Below are 22808 nucleotides of genomic sequence, written 5' to 3'. Positions count from 1 at the left end.
GCTAGTGCTACGTCTCTGTAAAAAGAGAAATAATCTTATTTGACATGGTAATTAATGCTGGCGAATATTGTGAAGCTAATTTAGTCAAACAGGTATCAAGTTGTAAATCACTTAATATAGTAATAAGAAGTATTCCTGCTGTGAGATTTCACAGCAAGATCTGTGCGAGTATCACTGCAAGCTACAACTGCTGAACTCGGGCTGTGCTTCAACCTGCCACCAGCTGAGGCAGCTGGTTCAGCTGGAAATGACTAGATGGACAAAAACAGATTCAATCTTACATTGATTTATGTATACTTAAATAAAGAAGACTTCAAAGTACATAGGAGCAATTTATTTAAGTCACTGAGGCTCCAAATCTATCAATATTAAGACAATACCAACTGCGTTTTTTACTATTCCTATACATACTCATAGAATAGAGCATATGGTAGCCACCTGGGAATAAATCTGACAGGGGATTATGATGACCTCCACAACTGCACGAGGTTAAGTGTGCCTGCACATCACCTGCCCTGGCCATGCCAGAGGGGCTCAGGTGCTGGAGAGTGAAGGCTGTGAAAAGTGGGGGCCATCATGTAATTCCTAGCACCAGATCTGTGCCAACAAGGCTATGATAAGGGACCACAAATGACTTCGAGACTGAGACCCATGTTTTGTGCAAGCTGTATGGGAGAACTGAAACTGAAGCTATTTCTGGGAGTTTAGAGATATGGCCTTCTGACAGTTAAGATGACATTGATGGCATAAGCACTAGTAGAGTAAAAGTCAACTTTCAAAATAAATATGGTCAGGATGCATCAGTTGCATTTCATACAACTGTAACTGTATAAGGGACTCTAAATCATTTTGTTGGTAAATTTGTACTGATATTTAATTAAGGCATCAATGATTAGTATTGAAAAATGGAAATTGGAGGATAAGTCATTTTAGAATACTCAGTAATACAGAAAACCTGGTAGATTCTGTGGCAAGTACCTAGATTTCCCTTTTTACTCTGATTTTGATTACTGTCCAGCTTGAAGTTTTCTTTAAAATCCCATTACTACTACATAGGCATAAAATATTATTACTGTTATTCATTATTTCAAAACTGATGAGAGATGAGTTCTCAGGGATGACATCCACTTCACTGTTTTGTTGTAGACCCTTAGGTGATACAAATTAACTGGGTTTCAGAGCTACACTGTTGAATACCAGTTGAGAAAGCTGACCTCCACATTTAATGAACCAGATCGGCAAACTCAGGGACTGTGAGACTGCTGCAGCATACCTTCAGTCCCACGTGGATGCGTTACTGAACTCTATGATCATACTTGGGGAAGTATGTTTAATATAAAATGAAAGAGAAAGTGTGAAAAAGAAACTTGACAGAAGAATCTGACAGTGTGAGGACATATTTGTTTATCTTGGTTCAGTACTTGATTATGCAAACACCAAGTCAAGCAAGGCACGAAGTCTTCAGCAGTTCGTCCCTAAGTAACCACTGCTCTGATGAATAGTTGTCTTTGTTCTCTGGGTGTTGAGATTTAGAAATTCCAGTGGATTTTTCAGATGACTGAATACTTCATCTAATATTCTATATTCTTGGCATATGCCACAATTTTAAGACTTCCAACATCTTGAGACTGGAACAGCTGAAAATTATAGTGGTTTTTGAGACAGAACTGAATACTTCAAAAATCAAAAAGCGCACTGTTCCGATGAATTTAAGGTATTTTGCGAAAGACGAATGTGATTTGTCTTGATTTACTGTCACCTTGCCAATAAAATCCATGTGGAAGAAAAGGTAAATAGTGAATGCTATTTTTTAACTGTAGTAAACTTCTTTGGAGGGATATTAGATTTCTTAAATGCATTAAAACTTCAAAGGCCTATATCAATTACTTTTACAAGCCTTTAAAATGTAACAAAACTGCTTGAGAATGTTGAAAATCCTGTAGAGATGTTATAAATGTTCTCTCTGTTTGTTATAGAGCAACAGAATAAGGTTAAGTTACACTTTCCATGAATTAAGCTAATTGCAGAATGTTTCATTGGAATGTGCAGGATTACCTTTACAAATCCACTTAATTTACCCTTTGATCATACTAGAATTTAAGTGGGAAGGTTCCAGTATAACTCCAGTATACTGAGCATAATTCTAGTTCATAATAACAAAAGCAGACAATAGAAATGCTAGTTTTAGTGTGCTCTTTAATTCTTTAATCACCCAATTTGATTGCTAGTACAGAAGTTCACAGGCCAAAACTCTAATCTTTTTCTAATACCACAAGGCCCTGATTTTATATGCAATGATACACATGATTAACTTTGAAAACATAAGCAATCCCAGGAAATTCCATATTTTCTATAACTTTTGAAATTTTCCAAGAAACAAAGTAAAATAATGATTTTAAATCAATAAAAATAATTTTAAAGAGGAAAAAAATGTCATCCCAAATAATTAAGCTTTCCCTGATCACTTCTGTCACTTTGATGTTATTTCACTGTGTCTTGGAATGGGTAAATCATAGCAGCATCCTGCAGTACAATACTCTGATATACCATTACAGTGTAGCAGCAGCTATTAATTACTGTAAACCTAAGATAAAAGATCATAATAGAAAATTACAGATTATGCTTTATCATCTTGTGCATGTATATATACATATAATAATAATAATTATTATTATTATTATTTTACTTTGAGGATAGTCAAGCACTGTAACACTTGCCCAGAAAGGTTATCTAATCTCCGTTCCTGGAGGTTTTCAAGACGCTAAGCAATGTGGTTTTATCTCAAAGCTGATTAAACAGGAGGTTGGACATGAAATACCTCAAGATCCATAACAACCTGGATTATCTTATGATTCTATATTATCATCCATTATGTATTATTAATGACATGCAATGAAATAAAAAATCCCAGGTAAATGAAAACATTTTCAGAAATGTCAGAATTCTGAAACAATACTCTAAAAAGCATTCCATGATTTTCTAAATGTTTCAATCAAAGCGATATGAATATTAGGAATTCGAAAATATTTTTGATTTTTTTTTTTCAAAAAACTCTCAACCTGACTATCAATTTTTCTCCAGAAATAGCCTACAGAAGCTGAACTTTGGTTCACCACTGAGCTAAACAAGGAGGCATGATTTTACATTCCATGTTTTTCAGGGGATAAGAGAACATTCCTTTCCAGTAATGAACTGATATCCCTGACAGACTAAAAACTGTAACTAAACTTGGACTCTTAAAGAAAAGTAAAAATCTTTGTGAGTCTAGGAAGAATACCAACACAATTTAAGATGCAAATCCAATCTCAGAATACACAGTTGGATGGAAATCATTTTCTCATCTTTGTTTGTGAAAATAGTTGGAAATATATCCTTTTCTTGGCTAGATATTGAAAACTTCTTGGCTAGATATTGTAAACTAATGCCACTGTGTACAGTTTAAAATTAAACTTTAAAAATTTAATTATTTAATTTAAAAATTAATTTAGAAATTAAAATTTATTTTTTTTACATTTAATTTAAAAAATAAAAATTAAAATTATTTTGAAAGCAATGAATTAATGATTTAGGAAATCACCTCTTCTTTTTTTAATCTCAGCTTTTAGTTCTATACTGTCATAGAAATTCTTATGAACAAAAGATGAGAAAAACACAGTTGAGATGTTTAATAGTAGTACAAATTAAGAGCCTAGTTTTCCTCTTACTCTGAGACAGGAATTGCCTTAAGACCCTTAAAATCAATGAGGAAAGGTCCTTGAGACATGTACACCAGGCTTCATTCTAATCCTTAATTCTTTAATTTTGAATTTTTATGATTTATTTTTCAAAGCTTTTATAAGGCAATTAGGTTGGAATTGTACACAGGTGGATGCTTAAACCAAAATACAGTAAGATGAGAAACCAAATGATTTAAAGTGAGGTGGGATAAAAGGCAGGGTAAGAGCAACAGGAACAAGACTGCATTGGCCAGTTACTGAAAAAGGAAGTAACTATAAATCTATCATATAAAGTAACGTCATAGATATCAGCTAACATTGTATTCATATTTGCTGTAAATATAATAAATTGGCACAGTCATCATTAATTGGAGGCCTTACTAGCTCTATCAAATTTTAAGTAAAATCAAACATTTAGTAACATACAAAAATGAATGTACTAGCCTTACTGAAAACAGAGAGTGAAACTTCATTACCCGTCAGTACTGCCTACTGCTAGTATAGTCAGCATATGTTGCATAGACACCCACCTTCAACTCCGGGTTTTTCCTGAACTTCTCCTCTACAGGAGATGATGTAGACATCATGAACGTGGCATTGTACGCACATTGTGCTGTGAGGTACTGGAGCATTGACAATGAATGTGACAAAGGATTTTGCTTTTAGGACTGAACTGTAACAGATCTGGAGTATGTGACTGCTACATGATCAGGGCCCTATTGCCTGACAGCATACACTTATCAGGCATGCCTGTGTGAACCAACTCGTACAAGAAAAGGTCCAGCTTTGAACTCAGGGTCCCAGCCTTCTTGGCCAGCACTCTGCAGGAGCACAACCAGGAGGTTTGGCATTCAGAGCACGCAGAAACGCATTCAGTGTAACACACGAATACTTTTTACACAGCCAAGAGGACAAAAGCACAAAAGTTGTTTCAACTTACCATTTCACCCCTTGTGCCCTTTTCACCTCTTGGTCCCTGTAAGACAGAAAAGTAGTTAAGCCAGCACGCTTTCTAGGCTTCTAGGACTGAAATAAGCAAATTAATGTGTGTGAGAGGTATACTGATCCCATGAAAAGTCCAAACTCATCTGTGGAAATATTTACAGCTCTGGGGCTTTAATTTTTCTGCATTATTAGAAAAATAAATCACTTGAAAACATCTTGTAATTCCTTTATTTGGAAAGTTGATTGTTTCCTTCAGGTTGTAGATATGTTTTTTCCTCAGTAATTTTAACTGTCAGCGTTCTCCCTGTCAATCAGCTGTACTCTCTTCAATTTGATCTACTGTAAAAGGAGATAAGTGTTTCACTATTGAAGAGTTGAGAGCCAAACATGGCACTCTGTCACTGAAGAAAGCTATCAGTCATATATCTGCTTTATTAGCCTATTAGTTCTCCTCTCACAGTATACACTGGTTTTCTGTCTCCATGGCATTTTTTTGCTAGTTTTCCACTTACACTGTGTTTCTGAAGCCAGTAGCAATCTTCCGATTCTCTGGAAGAATGTTGTATCTTGATGGTAGCATTTCATATCACATATAAATAATCTTCAACTTTTAATGCTTTCTGAATGATAGTGGCAAACTATTACATTCAATATGAAGTCTATTAAAAGCCTTTATATTGGTATACATAACTGTAAAGTTTTCCTCATGAATGGCAATGAAAAGAATGCAACAAGACTTAAAATGCTTTTTCCCGGCAGGTGGAAAGAATAGTCTAATTATAGGAGGAACATTTTCCTTCCCCTTTCTTTGTCACTTTTAAATATTCATATTTATTATTTTTATTATGGATTCCTGTTATTTTGAGGATTATTATTTCAAATTTTTCAACATTCTCATTCCCTCTAAGTTTTGTTGATCAGGCAGAGGAACTTGGGTGGTACAAAAAAAGCTTCTATATCTATCTTACATGGGTGGGACAGGCACTCTGGACGTAGCAGATAGAGCCAGCAGGTGCTCCTGCAGAATGCTGCTCTGCCTCTGGCACAGGGAATGCGACAAGGGATGGAAGCAGGGATGAGGGCAGAGCTGTCCCACTGCAGAGAACCTAGGGAGCTCTACGGGTCATCAGAAACGCCAATAATTTTTTTTTTCTAGAAACATTGCAGACTTAAGGCTGAATATGAATATCCAGGTGACAGCTAGGGTGCTGGTTTACACCTTGATTTGTCTACTGCTCCTGTAGAGATGTCCTCTGTATACTGTACTTTGGTAGAATGCCATTACAATGATTTTTTTCATCATCTTGTTTGTATCAGATGCTGAAATCACATATATTAGCTTGGCAGCATGGTAATATTACAACAACAGTCCTACCAGTTGACAAATGGCAAAATACGTCTAGTTGTAAAACAGATTATTAAAAATAAAGGTAGGTGAAATAACCAAACTATCCAAAAGATAAGGGAAACTTACAGGCCTGCCAGTTGGGCCCGTAATGCCTTCTTGACCAACAGGACCAATATATCCCTGTAAAAAAGCAAAGTGATTTATTAGTCCACCATGTTTTCAAAATGAAGAAAATCCGTATGACATGTCCTGGTTTCTGCCCAGTTCTGCTTGTGTATCTGTATGCATACTGTAACCAGACCAGTGCGGAAGAATAGGCAAAGGGCTCCTAGTGCAGGCACAGTCAGAGAGAAAGGCTTGGCTAGAGGGCTCCAGCCTTTCCAGTAGGAAAAAGAGGATTCCCTAAATTAAAAATTCGTGCCACCTGCAAGCTATCCTGACAAGCACTTTCATGGAGTGAAACACTTACAATTTGCCCTGTTGGACCTTTTGGGCCCAGAATTCCAACTAAGCCAACGTCCCCTGCAGGACCCTGAAAATACAAAGAAGTTTAGTCAAACGTGAACATTAGTTATCAACTTGTATTAATCTCTTGTAAACAAGGGAAGTAAGATAATTTCTAAGAGCAGTAACAGTGAAAATACCAAGCTCACTGACCCAGACCATTCATCCTTGAAAGTGGAGTACATAGCTCTGCCTAAAACGTCCCAACAAGTGCAGATACATTCTGAACAAATTATTGTTAAAGCTGATTAAATCTACACTTTCCTAATATTTTCACTCTGTACATCTTAATCTTAAGATCTAACAGAAAAGAACGAACACATACTTTTGGACCTGGGAATCCTTGAAAACCCATCAAACCTTGATCTCCATCTTCTCCCTGTAATAGAGGCAGGCATCCTCACTTATTTCATATTGGTAACTCTTGGAGTAGTTGTTTTGCATCAAATGCTGTAATTACGTACAGTCTGTCCTTTCAGACCAGCATCTCCTGCTGGTCCTTGGTCACCTTGTGATCCTGGATGGCCTCTTTTACCTCGTTTTCCTGGATGACCAAGAAGCCCTTTCTCGCCCTATGAAAAGGGAGATAATACATCCTTTATTATAACTGTGAAAGTTATAAATATTAGTTTCTGGTCAGAAATGTGGAACATGCTTTCTGTCTGTTTTAAGAAATAAACATACTCTATTCATTTCATTTCCATAATTATTTCTTTCACTAAAATGAAAATATGACCTGACTGTTCCTTGATTTGATAACAAACAAAAAAACCCCATACATTTCAGGCCATTTCCAGTATGGTACCTTGCCATGAAAATGCTAAAGTACACAAAATGAAATACAGAATAGGCAGGTTAGAATCAAATTAAAAAAGCAATCCCCTGAGCACGGCACAGTATAGCTGCAGAACTCCATGTTGTTAGATTAAAAGTTCATGTAATTTCACATGGAAACTAGGCAAGTTCATGCTAGGGAAATCCTCTCAGGACCATCAAACACACAGAAACCATGTCTAGCTCAGGAGATCACCAATCTGCAAGTAATTAGGGACTATTCACCTTCCATGACTGTTTTGCACTTATGCTATTTCTTTGGTGTTTCCTTTTAGCTCTAACAAAGACTTTTGGTCTGACTCAGTACATCTGCTCTTAACATTTATTTTGCACAGTCTAGTATCCCTTTTCCCTCACCTCACCTATTCCCTGCCTTTTTCAGGCTGCAATCTTTTCTGAGCAGGAGCTACCTTCCTACGGTTCATTGCCTAGACAAAGGCGTATAACCCAGACTGAGAGCACTGGCAATAAACACTACAAACAGTGAATAGAGTTTATACTAAAATATCTTCATGAAAAGAGAACAAAGACAGTATTTCCCTCTCCAGTTTTCAATTAACTTGAGGTTTTAAAAACTGCTTACCAATAAAACCACACAGAGCAGTGCATATCATCATTTGAAATGAAAAATCCTACTCCAAATGGTGGAAATTATCAGTAATGGTTCCATTCTTTGCTTCTTTTACCATTGAAATAAGTAGTTAATATTATCAGTAGAAGCTGAGGAGGGCAGCAAAATCTGCAGTTTCACCCTTCAAATACATTTTGATATCAACTACTTGTACAATTAACAGTAGCATGGTGGTTCCACAATCACTGCATGCAGCATGAAGACTGGGCAATATCAGTAATACTTCTCTTAAACAACAAGAACCTACATGCCTACCTTTAGTCCGGGTGCTCCCGTGGGCCCTGGCATGCCTGGCAATCCCTTGGGACCTCGAGCTCCAGGATAACCTGCCAGACCCGCTAAGCCTGGGCTTCCCTTATTACCCTTAATGAATAAAAAGTAATTGATTACAAGCAGAAAGGCCAAACATATATTTTCATTGTATGCGAAAACAGGCATGTAACATACAATCAACTAAAGCTGCTTAATATTTTTCTGTATACATGACACATTAGAGTACATCAAAACATATGAAAAGAATGATCAGCAGTATTTCATCTGAATTTCTGTTAATTCATCAGAACCCATGATACTTAGCAACATAGCTATATGTGTTTTAACTGTGGGTTAGACTGAAGATTCTGAAGAGTCAAATTAATGCAACTTAACAAGTCACTGACTGTCAAGCAAAGCAAATGCTAAGCATGCTTAAGCAAATGTTCATATCAGTATTCATCTCAAACCTTGTTCTGTTCTAACCTAAACGTATCCTGCTGTCATCTGTGATGAGAACCTTCTGAGAACCTTTGAGAGAATCAATTGTCTGTTGGAGTTGACGCATGGCATCTCCCCTATTAGCACACTCCTAAATAGGAATAGTTGCCCAGCTGGAACACCAGGTTGGGTACCAAAGACCTACAAATCCTGAGCATCTTTCTGCCCACGGAAGTTGTCAGTTTTATGGACATACCAGTGATTGCTTTCACCTTCCACAGGGAATCATACAGAATAGTTAATGAGACTTAAAACTTCACCCACAGCTGCAAATTTGCATATTCAAATTAATAGTCTTTACAGCTGAAACATATCATTCTTTTCTAATGGTATTTTGAAACCTGCAGAACAGAGCACTAATATCTGTTACTTATAGAAGATGACTCCTTGAAATGTTTCTTGGAAGAGCGCTATGTGATATCTCTTTAGCTAGAACTCTGAGGATTCTGAGCTCAAAATAAGAAGCTCCTTCTGATAGAAACAAGATGCTAAATTCATTTACTATGGATGAGCTGAAAATGCTGTTGAGATTCATAGCACTCATTTTTCAAGAAGGGACTCTGCATCAAGAAACAAAATGAGACTCCCTTCCCACAGAAGCATGCAAAATTCAACATGTCTATTTATAAATACCAGGCATACTAATAATATTAGTACGACTGTGTACACTCTGAAGATATACATATAAAATAACTTTACCACATCAAGGAAGATCAGAACAGTTGTTATGAAAATGTATGATAAACTCTAAACAATAGCAAGAATTTTGAATGAAAAATAAGTTATTGAATGCATGGAGTTAAGCCAATTGTCATGTTAAAGAACTCAACATGGAAATTTGCCACCATCCAAATGAACATTGCTGTGATGTTGTTTAGTAGAAAGAACATAGTTATCTTACATTTCATATGATACTCTGCTAACTATTCATAGAAATAAAAGGGTTACATGAAACATGATTTTTATATTAAATGTGATTTCCAGAACTTCTGAATATGGTACTGTGGCTTATAGACTGACCGAATGATAAACTTACATAGCAAAAGTTGTGTTCTTTTATTCATAATGGGAAAAATCAGTTAGAAGTCTCTCTTTAGTACAGGTTATAATGCTACTACATCTAGTTAATATGAAGTAATGGAGTAACTTTTAATATGAAAGATGACATTTTGAATGAAAAGGCCAAAATATAAGAATTCTTCAGGGTGTTTCTCCTAAATCCAACTCCCCAAAAATTAAGTACTTGAAAGAGATTCAGCAGGCCATTACCTGAAACCTGAGAGGCTCAAAGAGGGTACACCTGCCCCCTATGGGCCTCTTGTTTAATCTTCTGTCAGATAGGCAAATTTATATTTATAAGAAAGAAAACAAAGAATTGGTCGAATTTTCAAGATGGCAACAGTACTGGGAATGGTTCCTTCTATTTAAACACCTTGGCTCAGAAAATCTGTAAAGCAGAATGACAAGAAGAGGGGCAATGTGGAAAGCAACTTACCTTAGGGCCAGGTTTCCCTGACAGCCCAGGCTTGCCAGGATTCCCAGGAATGCCTTCTGGTCCAGGGTAGCCCACTGCTCCTTTCTGCCCTGCTGGTCCCGGTTTTCCCTTGAAACAAATTCAAATCAAATATAGCATGGTTGGCTCTCTTTAGCTTCACCATTACAGAACTACATTGCAGTCACAGTATTTCTTAAAACCTAAATAAAAACAGACCCAGTGACACAGATGGCTCTGAGTTAGCATGTTTGATTTAAATAGCTATTGGCTTAACTTTAGATGTGTTGTATTGTGGGATCTAAGCAAATTCAGCTGAAACCATGAGGCTGACTGCTCTGCATGCAAGGCCTGGAAGATGGCTGAGTGTGTTGATTCTTAAACTGAAGCAAGGAAACCTGATGAAGTCTTCTAAGTAACTCTAAAAAATTAACCATATGCCTTCATTTTACTAGATAGCATATATTGGATGCTTGCAAATATATTCTGTTCAAATTTGTACACATTAAAAATACACACAAACTTCTAATGAGACAAGCTTGTGCTAACTGTCGCTATACGTGCACTGAAAAGCCTTATGTCACATTCACCAAATGAATGGTAATTTTTTTCTTTATAATAATTTCCTTTCAGAGTGACACATATGATCTTAGGGGGCTCGGAGTTCTGCAATTATCTCCGTATGAATGTATCTCAGAAATGTAAAACAATCTAGCTAGAACACAGCTCATTGTAAGAAGTATATTTAACAACTGTCTTATAGAATATGAGGAGTGTGCCATCTTAATCTCATTTCTAACTTCTGATTGCTGAAGAATCACATTCTTGGGATGTGTTTTGAGATTTCCTCTTTACCGTCTTTTCCTCCTCACTTCTCCATTTTTCTTGCCTTTTTCTTTTCCTCCATTTGCAGAACGATTATCTCTCTCCAGAGGGAAGAGCCAAATATTTACAAGAGACACAATTTGCTTGCCTTCAAAAGGCTATTCTTCCACTCTGCCCAGAAGGTACAAGCTCTGCGAAGCAGCTGCATTTCTCTGGTTACTGACAATGTTTTGATGTGAGGGAGTAAAATATATTTACAATATGTGCTTGTGTGGTATTATTTATTAGGGGACCAAAATAGCCTTGGATGCATTTTGTTCTTGGTTATGTTTACAGAACACCTACTGCTTCCTGCTCTTTCTCTTCCCTCAGGGAGAAAGGGATGCAAGTTATTTTCTCCCCAGTTAGCTTCTCCAGAAAGAGCATTAAACATTTCAGCTCATGGCAAGTGAGAAAGAAGAAAACCTCAAGAGATCTGTCAGCCGTATGCATCATGGACATATGAATACAGCCTTCTCTAGGCTGCAGCTGTTCAAGGAACTGATGGGAGCCAGGAGTGAACAGTAGTACAGCTCTGTGCAACGTAACGCGATAACTTGACTACGAGCCACATAAACAAATCACTTAATTAAGTAACTATACAAGTAGGAAGCACCTTGCTATAATAGCTGCACTTCACTTCCATGTGCTGAGTAACTGAGTGTAAATCAGGATGATGTCAGAGTTTCAAAAATCATTCTACTTTCATGGGGGCTCCTTTACGCTTCCTGGACAATGAGGCGGTTCTTTAGAGTGAGCAGAAGACTTCCTGGTATGACTCTGGCATGACCCAAGTTTGGTTTAATTAATATATATGTTTCATTTATCACATGAAGATTATAAAACTAAACTTTTGTTACTTACAGGAATTCCAGGTTTTCCCGCCTGACCTGTTGCTCCTTTCTTCCCTGTGGGTCCCTAAAAGTTACAAACACTGGTGAACTGACAAGTGTTATAAACCCAATCCCCTAAGAAGAGCTGAGAATCGTTTTCCCCTCTAGAACAAATGTTCACATTGCCTGGCTTTGGACTAGATCATTTCCACTTCAGGAGACAGCAGAAGGTTTTTCAACAAGTTAATACATTTTCTGGTAGAAAACCACACCACTGTAAGGAAGTATGCTTTTACAGCACTTTCAATACCTTTCAAAAATGGAAGTCATTAAAAGTTGGCAATGTAGATGCACTGACTGTATGTGGAGGAAAGTACTAGAAAACAGCATCACAAATGGGAACATTCTTTTTATCTAAAATGTAGTATAAAGATAAAATTTACACAAAACCACTCTTTTTTTTTGTCTTGACTCATCTAGGAATCTATAGTCTCAGTCAACCAAGTGATACTGACAGAAGATAGCATTCTTGTAAGTGGTTTAGTTACACAGAAGCCAAGTACCAACATGGAAAAGCTTGGAATGGGTTGGAAGGATCTGCGAATTCTGTTTGCAGCATATTCCTCATGGAATACAGATATCAAACATACCAGAAAAATTTAGGAAGTATTCATAAATTACAACATGGGCATGAATTTTATCTTAACTCTCCAACATAACCCCTCAGACAGCAGAGATAAAAATAACATTTGTTAGCACTGATCAAGTAGAAAAGAGTTTCCAAGGTTTTCTGGATTAATTATTTTTAAGACTGCTATTAAAGGAAAAACTATGATAATTATGCTGCCATATTACATAACATGCAATAAAGTGGAAAGAATAACAGTCATTTTAAGTGTACTTTTTTTTTTTTTTTTTTTTTTTTTTACAATTAATATGAATATGATAAAAATCAGCAAAATTGTGTTCTACTCCTTAATTTAATGTCTTTTTGTTTATAAAGGCATACATAAAGTCCACCAATCAGAACAGGAACCTGTATATCTAAAGAACTCTATATTGTTTTCATTAAAATTTCTGAACACAAACTAAACCCAGATGATTCAGCACTGCAATTTATGGGATCGGCTTTGTGAGGCTTGTTATAGCAGCACCAAGCATGCCAACGGAGTTAAGACTGTATGGATGTTTCCACTATTTCTTGTGTAAATCTTTAAGCTCTTTTGGTTTGCTCCAGGCTGCATATTGGTTCCATATTTGCCAATGGCAGTTTTAATCTGCGGGCCGTTTGCAGGACCAAGAAAATGTTCCCCAAGGGAAAGACAGAGGAATGACTGATTTTATCCTGTGCTGTGATAGTTTGTTGAAGGCAATATATCTGAGCACATGGTTACAGTACATGCTGACAATGTTTACACATCACATTTTGTTTCTCCCTATTCCTAACCTACTGTAGATTCTTGTATTCACCCAGAAAATTTTGGAACTTTAACAATCGTCTATGGAACATTTCAGAGAAAATTTCTCATTTAAGTTGCAAAAGGCAACTCAAGTTGTAAGAAATCTTCTAGCCTAAATCTTCCGGAATCTCAAAGGTAAATAAAAGTCACCCTATGGTAGAATATAAAATACTTTTGGTAACTTTCAACACACCACCTAGATGAACTATTATTTCTAAAGGAAAATATTTAGTCTTTTTTCTTGACTTGTTCTGTCTTTTTACTGTACTGTTCTGTAGCAAATCCCTTATTTCCAAGTCTGAGTGAAAATTCAGCGCAGTGCAGTACAGGGAGGCTTCATTTACAAACCAGAGCAGTAAAATCCTGGGTGTTTTTCAGAGCTAGTTTGTCACAAGGAACTCTATTTAAGGGTATAATTGAATATCACTCAAATTTTTCCAAAAAACCCTCTCATAATGCTTTCTATTACCCCAAAGTAAAACCACTTATCTATCAAATTACACATATATACTAAGATCATTACACAATTTTCCATTCTATATTTTTATTGTCCCTGCAGGTATGAAAAGGAAAACCAAACACTGAATTTCAACCTTATATAACAGTAAAACAAAAACCAAACCAAAACCAACCAAACAAAACCAAAGAAACAAAAAATCAAAATGATTTCCATGCTGCTCTGTCAGTCATTTACAAAACTTTCCTACAAGCTTAATGTTTGGAAAAACTAGCCCAATAGTTTCAAAAGAGAATTTGAGTATGAAAACCAATTATTTTCAGGGAAAGGCAAAATGCCACTAATATATACTGTCATACAAATGCCAAGACACTACACACGCATCTTAGATGAGCTAAACTGTGCCTGCAAGAGAGAACACTGTGATCCACGTGCAGGTGGCTACTGCCAGCTGTAGAAGCAACCACAAAAACTGTTGGAGCTTCAGTGAGCACTGGGTACTGCTCTGTTCCCACTTCAGACTGTGTGACTCAAATGTATTGCTTGGGGATGTAAAATAGTACAAAAAGAACCTTCATTTAAGTAATCAGCAAAAATTCAGCCTAAATCTACAAAACAGCTTGCATCTATATTTGAGATGATTTGAAACCTAAATATCTTTAGTATAGCGATGCCCAGCAAGCACAGAGATTTCTTACAAAAGGCTGTAGCAAATCTGTCTAGAGCATCATTCAAATCATAGTGGCAGACAATGATAAGAATTTAAGCAGAATTCAACTCAAACGTGCTGGTTCAAGTTGTTGAAGATTTCACAGGATGTGCAACTTGAGAACAGGTGATGGAGAGCCCTAATTTTCTTGTAAAACTGGAATATGAAAACAAATACTACATCTTTAAGAATATCCATCAGAAATCATGTTTTACTCTTGAAACAAGTCTTATCTATCAAAACCCTACACTTTCTTCTTTTCCAAGGATAGTCAGTGAACAGTAAAAACAGACAAACTCCAATTAAGTGCACTGTTTCTTTACTTTTTTCGACTTACTTCTGAACCTCTTTCTCCTTTTGGTCCTTGCTCCCCAAATCCACCTGGCTCTCCCTTTGGAAAGAACATATATTAAACAAATAACTAACAACGTATCACAGAAATGCAGAATAAAATGTAATTTCAACAATCAGCAGAGAAACCTCATCGTTTACAATACTTACTGGAGGCCCCTGCTGTCCAATTGGTCCTCTAAGCCCTGGAAGGCCTATGTGACCCTGGGAAGCAGAAAATATAATATATTGCAATATAAATAACTCAGGATGTCATGCTCCATGAGCTACAGACTTCCTTCGAAAGCCAATCTTGGGAGGTGCTGAGTGGCCTCAGCTTCACTGACTTCACCTGGATAAAGTATGCTCAGCTCTCCTGACACCAGACCTTAGGGACCTTTTCTTCTTTAAACTCTCTACTCCAAACTCACTGCAAGAGGGAAATATATGTTTTAAACATTCCTGCACTTTTCTGTGCACAGACTATATTTGGTTCACTGATTTATTACTATGTCTATCTGCACTGTCTGTGTAACTTGAACAGGATACTCCCTGTCAAGGAGTCTCTTCTGTTTTTCAACAAACAGAATGAGTTACCAGCCATTTGTATTTGCTGAAAGACTGAATACAATTAATGAATGATTATTAGGATTAGATTTACAAAGCAATAGCACTTACATTTCAAATAAAAATGTTAATTGATTCTGTCTTACAGAATCATTTAGGTTGGAAGGGACCTTTTGAGATCATTTAGAGCAACTAAGCTTAAGCAGGGCCATCAGTCTGTCCAGGACCATGCCCATGGGGGTGTTAATGATCTTCAAGGATGGGCACTCCAAAACCTCTCTCTGGGCTACCTGTTCCAGTACTCAGGTACACTCACAGTTTAAAAAAAAAAAAAAAAGTGTTTTCTGGTGTTCAAATGGAATATTTCATGTCTCTCAATGCGTGCCTTTTGCTTGTCACTGTATATTACTGAGACGTATCTGGTTCCTTCATCCTCATTCCTTCCCATCAGGCATTTATACACATTAAGATCCCCTGCCTGAGCCCTCCCTTCCTCCAGTCTAAAGAGTCCCTGCTCTCCTAGACTCTCTTCACATGATAGGTGCTCCAATCTATACTAAGAACTCATCAGTGCAGTGAGACACCAGCAAGTGCATCTTAGCATACTTGCATATACTAAAGCATACTTTACATTACCACATGTATGCACAGCACACCATGTTCAAATACAAAGAATTAAAAAGCAAGAGGTACTACCTTGTAGCCCTCATCACCAGATTCTCCTCTATCTCCACGTTCTCCACTAGGCCCCTGGAGAGAAAAACAAAGAGCACAATGTAACAGCTGGACTGAAAAACTGCTGCAGAGAAGTGAAAAAAGAAAGCTGGGATTTCTCTCAAAACAGACAGACCAACAAGAGTAAATTGAGGATTACTAATATTAAAGTTAGCTTGTCTAAAGGAATAAACATGATTTTTTTCTAAACAAAATGCATTACAGTCAGGCAGGAGACACTTTCTAAAATATTTTGCAACTGAAGACCAGAAGCTAAAAGATGAATCTTGTATGGGGAAAAATGAAATAGGAATATTGGCCTCAGTAGAAGTTCTCCAGGTTTACACCCATATATATACGGTATCAGAATTAAGACTCTGTGAATGACCAGACTTTATTTTCAAGGCATGTGAGGAAAACTCTCTTATGGCTTTCATAAGAAAAATGGTGGAATAAGGAATCATGCCCACAGAAAGTAAGAACGGCCAAGACTTTCAAAAAGACATCCAGCAGCTCATTAGATGAAATAAGGACTGTCTTTTTCTTCCTATGTCTGAAGTAAAAGCACATAGTGAAAAATTGGCCCGGCAATACTAACTGCAGCGCATCTTTATGGTTCGGAAATGAATAGATCAGCTGCATCTACTGCATATCCACCAATAGATACTATTACGCAACTGCTTCTATACTCTCCAAGGTTTTGGCAAGTTCATGGCATGTTTCCTAAAAGGAATCTGCACAGGGCAAGGCCCTGCTTGCAATGTTTGAACAGTCAGCATAGCAGAGTCAGCTCACCTACAACAGAACTGGCTGGAGTCTTTTCTCTCATGCCTTTCCCTAATTAAGTTAAGAACCTAGTCCAGACTGTCTTCAGTTACATCGGTGTCTTATAGTCCCTGCTTTTTGGGGAGGTGAGGTACAAATACTAAGGCCAATCTGAAGAGGAGTAGGCTGTACAAGCACTACTTTCTGGCACAAAGCCTGAACATTAAATGCTTTTAATAAGATTTTGAGATTGCATTTGTTTTTTGGACATGCTCATAATTGCATAGAAATTAAGTAAGCAAAAAGGTTACAAAATGAAGCTAAAACAGCTAAATTAGCTTTGTAGCGATAACGAAGTAAGTCAAAATATATTTCTGGTTAGTAAAGCAATTAGGTATTATTCAGTATAAACATAGAGGATAAAAATTCTGTTCCAAAACCTGCCAGTCTAGGCACAGAATGATGGCATTAGTGTAATTCAACGTTAGGCACATACTCTTAAAGCAGGAAAGAGCATATAATTGCATTTTTCAGAGAGAGATTACTGATTAAAGGACCATCCCTCTACAGTTTTGTACAAGGGGGTACTGACTCCTTAGACAGTGATAAGAAGTTTCAGAAAGAGCCTGCGTTGTCTCTTGTATTGAGGTACCAATATAATTTTTCTGAGAAATAAAGACCTACTGGTTCACCTATGGGCCCAGGTGGTCCAAGCACTGTATTGTCTTCGCCTGGGTAACCCTAGAATAAACATATGGATTAAACAGTGCATATATGTTTAAATATTAGTAATACACCACAAAGCATACTGTGTAGATGCTACTAGTGAATGTGATGCCTATGTTTTTAATACAGTGGAAGTGGTAACTCCATTTCAACATGCACCATTTGTTTTAGGAAATAAATATAGGACTAAAAAAAAGAAGTATTTGTTCTACTTTTAAATGCAGCTATTAAAAATAATACTAGTATTAGAACAAAGTCCACATAATCATTTATTAGGAATGGAGAAACAGCGTATTTGACAAGAGTAAAAAAACAAAATTTCTTCTGCTGTCTTGAGATATATACTTAATACAGGTAAACAAGTGTCCAGAAAACTCCAACGATCAGCATAAACAGGATCATTCTGTTTTTAATTTTAAATATGAAACAGCCAATCATTCAAGTAATCCAAATAATAGACAACACAATTACATGTTCTAGATGATATTTGCCAATACATTTAATGCAGAGGCACATATTTTGAATATGATTACCAGTTTCAAAAGTGCATCAAACTGAAATTTCAGAGGCAACTAAGCAAGTTAGACTCCTACCTCCCAACAATTCAGTTTTCAGGTAGTGTTTATGAAGATTTTCTCAGAAGCTATTTAGAAAATCCTCACTAACTGCCTATTAGCAGTATTCATTGCAAAACTGGCCCTAATGTAAGAATAGGTTTCTTTGTCAGGCACAACTCTAAATTAATCTTCCTGAAGGGAATCCCTGTACCTGCCTGGGGCTACACAGACTTCACTCAGCATATAAATTTGCTTGCAGGACTTGGAGCTTAAAAGAACAGTAGTGAATTTGACACTGAAATAGCAACACTGAGGCAATATCCTGCCCCTAACATTGTATATTAAGCATAGAGCTTTGACCATCATAGTTGAACTTTCAGCAAAATCCATGGCAGTACTCACAGGTTTAAAGTTAAGTGAATACTTAGCAGTTCCCACGCTGATTATTTCTGTCAGTAGCGTTTACTAAGGGCAGTGGTGCCATCTGATAGAATTACACATTTTTTACACTGGGTACCTTGTGTTTTAAAGCCTTAGACATTTAACTGCAGTTCAGAACTTTGCATCCAAATGATCGGTTTCCACAGTTCGTATTTCTTTTCATGTTCTCTCACAATACTAATAAGAACTTCAAATGGTGGCTTTGCTGCATGCTAAGGAAAACAGTGAGCTTACAGTAATATTTCTTTTCTTTATGATTACTCAAACGATAGAAAAGAATAATCCAACTTCATACCTTCTCTCCTTTGGGTCCTGGGGGCCCTGAAGGCCCTGGAGGACCTTGGTGGCCCTAAAGAAGAAAACAAAGCAAAAATTAGTTCCAACACAAATAATTACAGAAAGAATTCATTTTTTAGATGCTTGTTGTCATTATGTTTTGCTGTTTGCAAAATTAATGGGCACAGGCAGAAAAATTATTCTGTGCATGAAAACCTATGTGCACAGTTAGAAACCGAAGGTTCTGGAAGGGCTTGATATAAGTGAGGGGAGCTGGGCTGGTTCTCACTTCAGGGTTAGGGCCACAGATGGACATTTCTGTTTGGAGTAGAAATGGCAGTCTGGTCTGTAAGAGCAGGACTCAATCCATCTACAGTGATCATTGGAGAACAGTAATTATTTTTCAGTGAAAGTCACAACATTTTTATGCCCTTCAAGTAACCTCATTCAATCATTGGTTTTGTTACTGAAAGGGAAACTGCCTGGCCAGACAGTAAACAGAGGTGGTGGTTTGCTGAATCCTCTTTATAATGAATAGCTGTAGTAATTTTATAGGAACTTTATTAACAAATAGAGTGGGATGCACTGGACAAACAATAGTTTCAAATCTGAGAGAAAAAAAACTGCTGGTGAACTCACAAAAAAACAAGTCACCACTGCTTAAGGCTAATGCTTTTAAGTAGGCAATCACGTGTGACATAAAATTATGTATCTGAAACGCAATACATTTGTGTATTCTAGATACAGATAATATTTGAAATTATTTAGAGCACCAGAGTTACACAGGAATGTGTGTACACATGAATTCATTAAAAAAAAACTCACCCCATAACCTGGAATTCCTAATTCTCCTTCTGGTCCCATTCCTCCTAGATGTCCCTATTAAAAGCAATAATCAGCGATAGAAAAATTAGTTCCCTTTTAAAATGTTACAACAACACATACTTCATAAAGTAATCACTTGGAAAAATCTTCAGATATTGAGATTTGAGAACCACAGATTACTTCCTTGTTACTTCCAACTTCATTCGTTAAAGAATACTGGACTTTTCCTTGTGTTGCGGAAATGATGGTCAAAATTTCAGTCCTAACAAAATAGTTCAAGTCCTTCTCTTGAAAATTAGACAGTTACTTTAGTTCTTAACTTCATGTGTTGTGGGAAACAATGCTGCATTCAGTGATTACGGTATTGGACCTTGGAGCTGTGAGGTGGGCAAATTGCCTCAGTTGCATGGAGGGTGCATTTGTTTTTGCATCTGCTATCACACAGTGTGAAGCAAGCTTAGAGAGCTTGTGACGAGAGAAGTTCATGAAGTTAATGAAAATACCCTTAAATCAGTTAACTTTGCCAGACTCCCATTCAATAGGACAAGCAGTTCTCAACTGAAATGCTTTGTTTCAGCCATGACTAAGGCTTTCTTTATGTAACAGCAAACCCCACAATTTCTTTTCTTGGAACTAGAAAGGTTTAAGGAACAGCAACATCAGTGAAGTTATATCTGGATTGTGGGGCATGTGTACTCTATGGCAAGCCCTGCCATCCTGCTCCTCTGATTGCCAGATCAGAAACACGACAAGAGCATGAGATGACTTCCTGAAGGTCCATGAATTTCTGCCTGGAAAGGTGCATAGGTCTCATGCTAACTCTGAAAGGCCAGGGCACACATCGGTACCCAGGGGCTGAGAAGGACTTCTAGATAGTTTAAGCACTGCCTGCATCTCCATCTCCAGCTGGTGATATTTGTACATGCTACACCTGTGACTTGCCTCCTCCCATGGAGAGACGCGACACTGCTAAATCATAAATATATGAGCTCTTAAATAAACATATTTTGTACAAACCGAGGGGCCCCGAGTTCCTCTTGCACCTTTGGGACCAATTCCTCCAGGTTGGCCAGAGTCACCAGCAGATCCAATTTCTCCAGGAGGGCCAAGCTGCCCTTTTTCCCCCTATTGGTGTTATTGTATTAAAAATAATAAGAGATTGATACTATATTTAAAATGCAGTTTAAATGCCTACTGAAAGCATGTAACAGCATTATTTAAGAGGATTATTATATTTACATGTCGTTTACTGTAGTTTTTAGAATGTCTGATCCCAGAACTCTGCAGTGGAAAAAAATAATTCTGATAGAGAATTTTTTTGGTTTAGCCAAAGCTTTACATTTTTGATAGCAGCAGAAACTGAGTTGCACATTTTGATCCAAATTTAAATTTCCTGAGGTCTCAGAAGTTATCAAATGCAGAACAATGACAATTCTAATTGCTATGGCTAACAAGAAAAGAAGTGTGATGGAAAATAGGTATAGATTTAGTTCACTTTATCGTTAGATTGCAGTATGAAACTATCAACACATAAAGCCTGATGTCTTTTACGGTGCTGACTGGCTCTCACAGTGTCAAGGGATTGAATGGAATTATTTTGTAATGTAAATTTCAGACAAAAGGAAGGGAATTTGGGAAGATGAAAAATACTACCTTCTTTCCTACACGTCCCCTTTGACCTGGATTTCCTGGTGTTCCTTCAGGACCCTGCGTGTTAATTAGGGAGAGAAAAAGAAATGATTGAGAAAAGCCCTGGAAACATGTTTAAATTGTGCTCCAAATTGGATAACTAAGCAGGCTTTTGTAATACACAGAGGTGGGAGGAAAAATCTCATTAAGTGTTGCTGTGAGAAAGTCAGTAGGACTGTTTCAAGTTACAGCAGAAATAAATGGGCATACATAAGGGATCACTTATCAAAGTACTGAAAATGCTCTGGAAATGAAGAAACAAAACAAACAAAAAACACCAACCAATAAATCTTGTCCAGACAGAAAATATTACTTTACTACTAAAGTTGCTTCAAGATAAATACTGGATTTAGAGAAATGCAATACACAGTCAGGGGAAAATTAACAAAACTTTGGGGCTGTCAAGTGTGAAGAGCAGGGCCCTGACAAAACTTGCTGCAGCAGAGAGCCCTAACTCAGTTAGTGGTGGTGCCTCCTACCACCAGCCTCCTGGTGATGGTGTAAGTGGGTGTGTTGCCTGCAGGTGAGGTGTGCATGGAGCTGCAACACCGCTGCCCTCTGGGTCACTTCAAAAAATGACTCTCCCAAAGGGCTGGAAGTGTCTAGAGCTCATTGGCCTCAGGTTACCCGATAGCTCCTTGAAAGCAAGGAGGTAATTCAGCTTCAGTTTTGGGTAAGGAGAGATCTATCAATCTTTCTATAATATTTTCAGAGATACTGTGGTGATAAGCCATGATAAACAGAGTTCAAACTGATTTGTGAAGTACATATGTTGCTTCATATGTATCTGTTCAAGTAAAACGTCGTATTAGTCTAATCCCCAATAGAACACCCAGACAATTGACGATAGGTAATCCATTTCCTTGTTTAAACCAGAATGGCATGATCTGTCCACACCCCTAGAATGAGGTCAAACCAAAATCATGATCTGAACACTCCCAGATGCTGGGGAAGATGAGTGAGGAGGGACTGCAGCCACCTCTGGAACGCATGGAACAGAAACATGAAAAATACCCTGCTAACCACATCCTCCCAAACATCGAATCACCAGACCCGCCTGTCTCACTGAGGCACAGCAGCACTGTTGATTTTGTTTACTCTATACAAGTTAGTTACATACTTTGCAGATATGCCAGGGCCGAGCTGTTTTATAATTTTAATGTACAAAACATTCCAGCTTTTCCAGAATTGCCAATCCATAAAAGAAAAAAAGTCAGGGTGACATTACTGTATGAGAAACTAAAATTGTTCTGCAGCACACTGTGAGCTACCAGCACGCTGACAGCTGAAAGCGCACTTTCTTCCTTTACTAGCAGAGTAGGTCACTGTGAAGAACCCAAGACTTAAAAAAAGCAAATTGTAACACTGAGGC

General features: G+C 37.3%; 1 protein-coding gene across 2 annotated transcripts in view; it reads right to left on the bottom strand.

Annotated features, from left to right (window-relative positions):
- COL24A1 (collagen type XXIV alpha 1 chain) overlaps positions 1-22808 on the bottom strand; it is a 134221-nt gene that overhangs the window by 8304 nt on the left and 103109 nt on the right. For both annotated transcript variants that reach the window (XM_040565499.1, XM_040565500.1), the window contains exons 38-53: positions 21401-21454; positions 20765-20872; positions 19748-19801; positions 18942-18995; positions 17607-17663; positions 16140-16193; positions 15048-15101; positions 14884-14937; positions 11952-12005; positions 10227-10334; positions 8234-8341; positions 6978-7085; positions 6839-6892; positions 6479-6541; positions 6136-6189; positions 4657-4692 (exon numbers count right to left, since the gene is read on the bottom strand). In XM_040565499.1, the coding sequence (XP_040421433.1) occupies positions 4657-4692; positions 6136-6189; positions 6479-6541; positions 6839-6892; positions 6978-7085; positions 8234-8341; positions 10227-10334; positions 11952-12005; positions 14884-14937; positions 15048-15101; positions 16140-16193; positions 17607-17663; positions 18942-18995; positions 19748-19801; positions 20765-20872; positions 21401-21454 (1074 nt within the window). The remainder of the gene's footprint in view (positions 1-4656; positions 4693-6135; positions 6190-6478; positions 6542-6838; positions 6893-6977; positions 7086-8233; positions 8342-10226; positions 10335-11951; positions 12006-14883; positions 14938-15047; positions 15102-16139; positions 16194-17606; positions 17664-18941; positions 18996-19747; positions 19802-20764; positions 20873-21400; positions 21455-22808) is intronic.

Source organism: Cygnus olor, chromosome 8, assembly GCF_009769625.2.
Source record: "Cygnus olor isolate bCygOlo1 chromosome 8, bCygOlo1.pri.v2, whole genome shotgun sequence".
In the NCBI taxonomy this organism is placed as follows: domain Eukaryota; kingdom Metazoa; phylum Chordata; class Aves; order Anseriformes; family Anatidae; genus Cygnus; species Cygnus olor.
The sequence above is the reverse complement of the archived record's forward strand: the minus strand, read 5'-3'. Positions and strand labels throughout refer to the sequence as shown.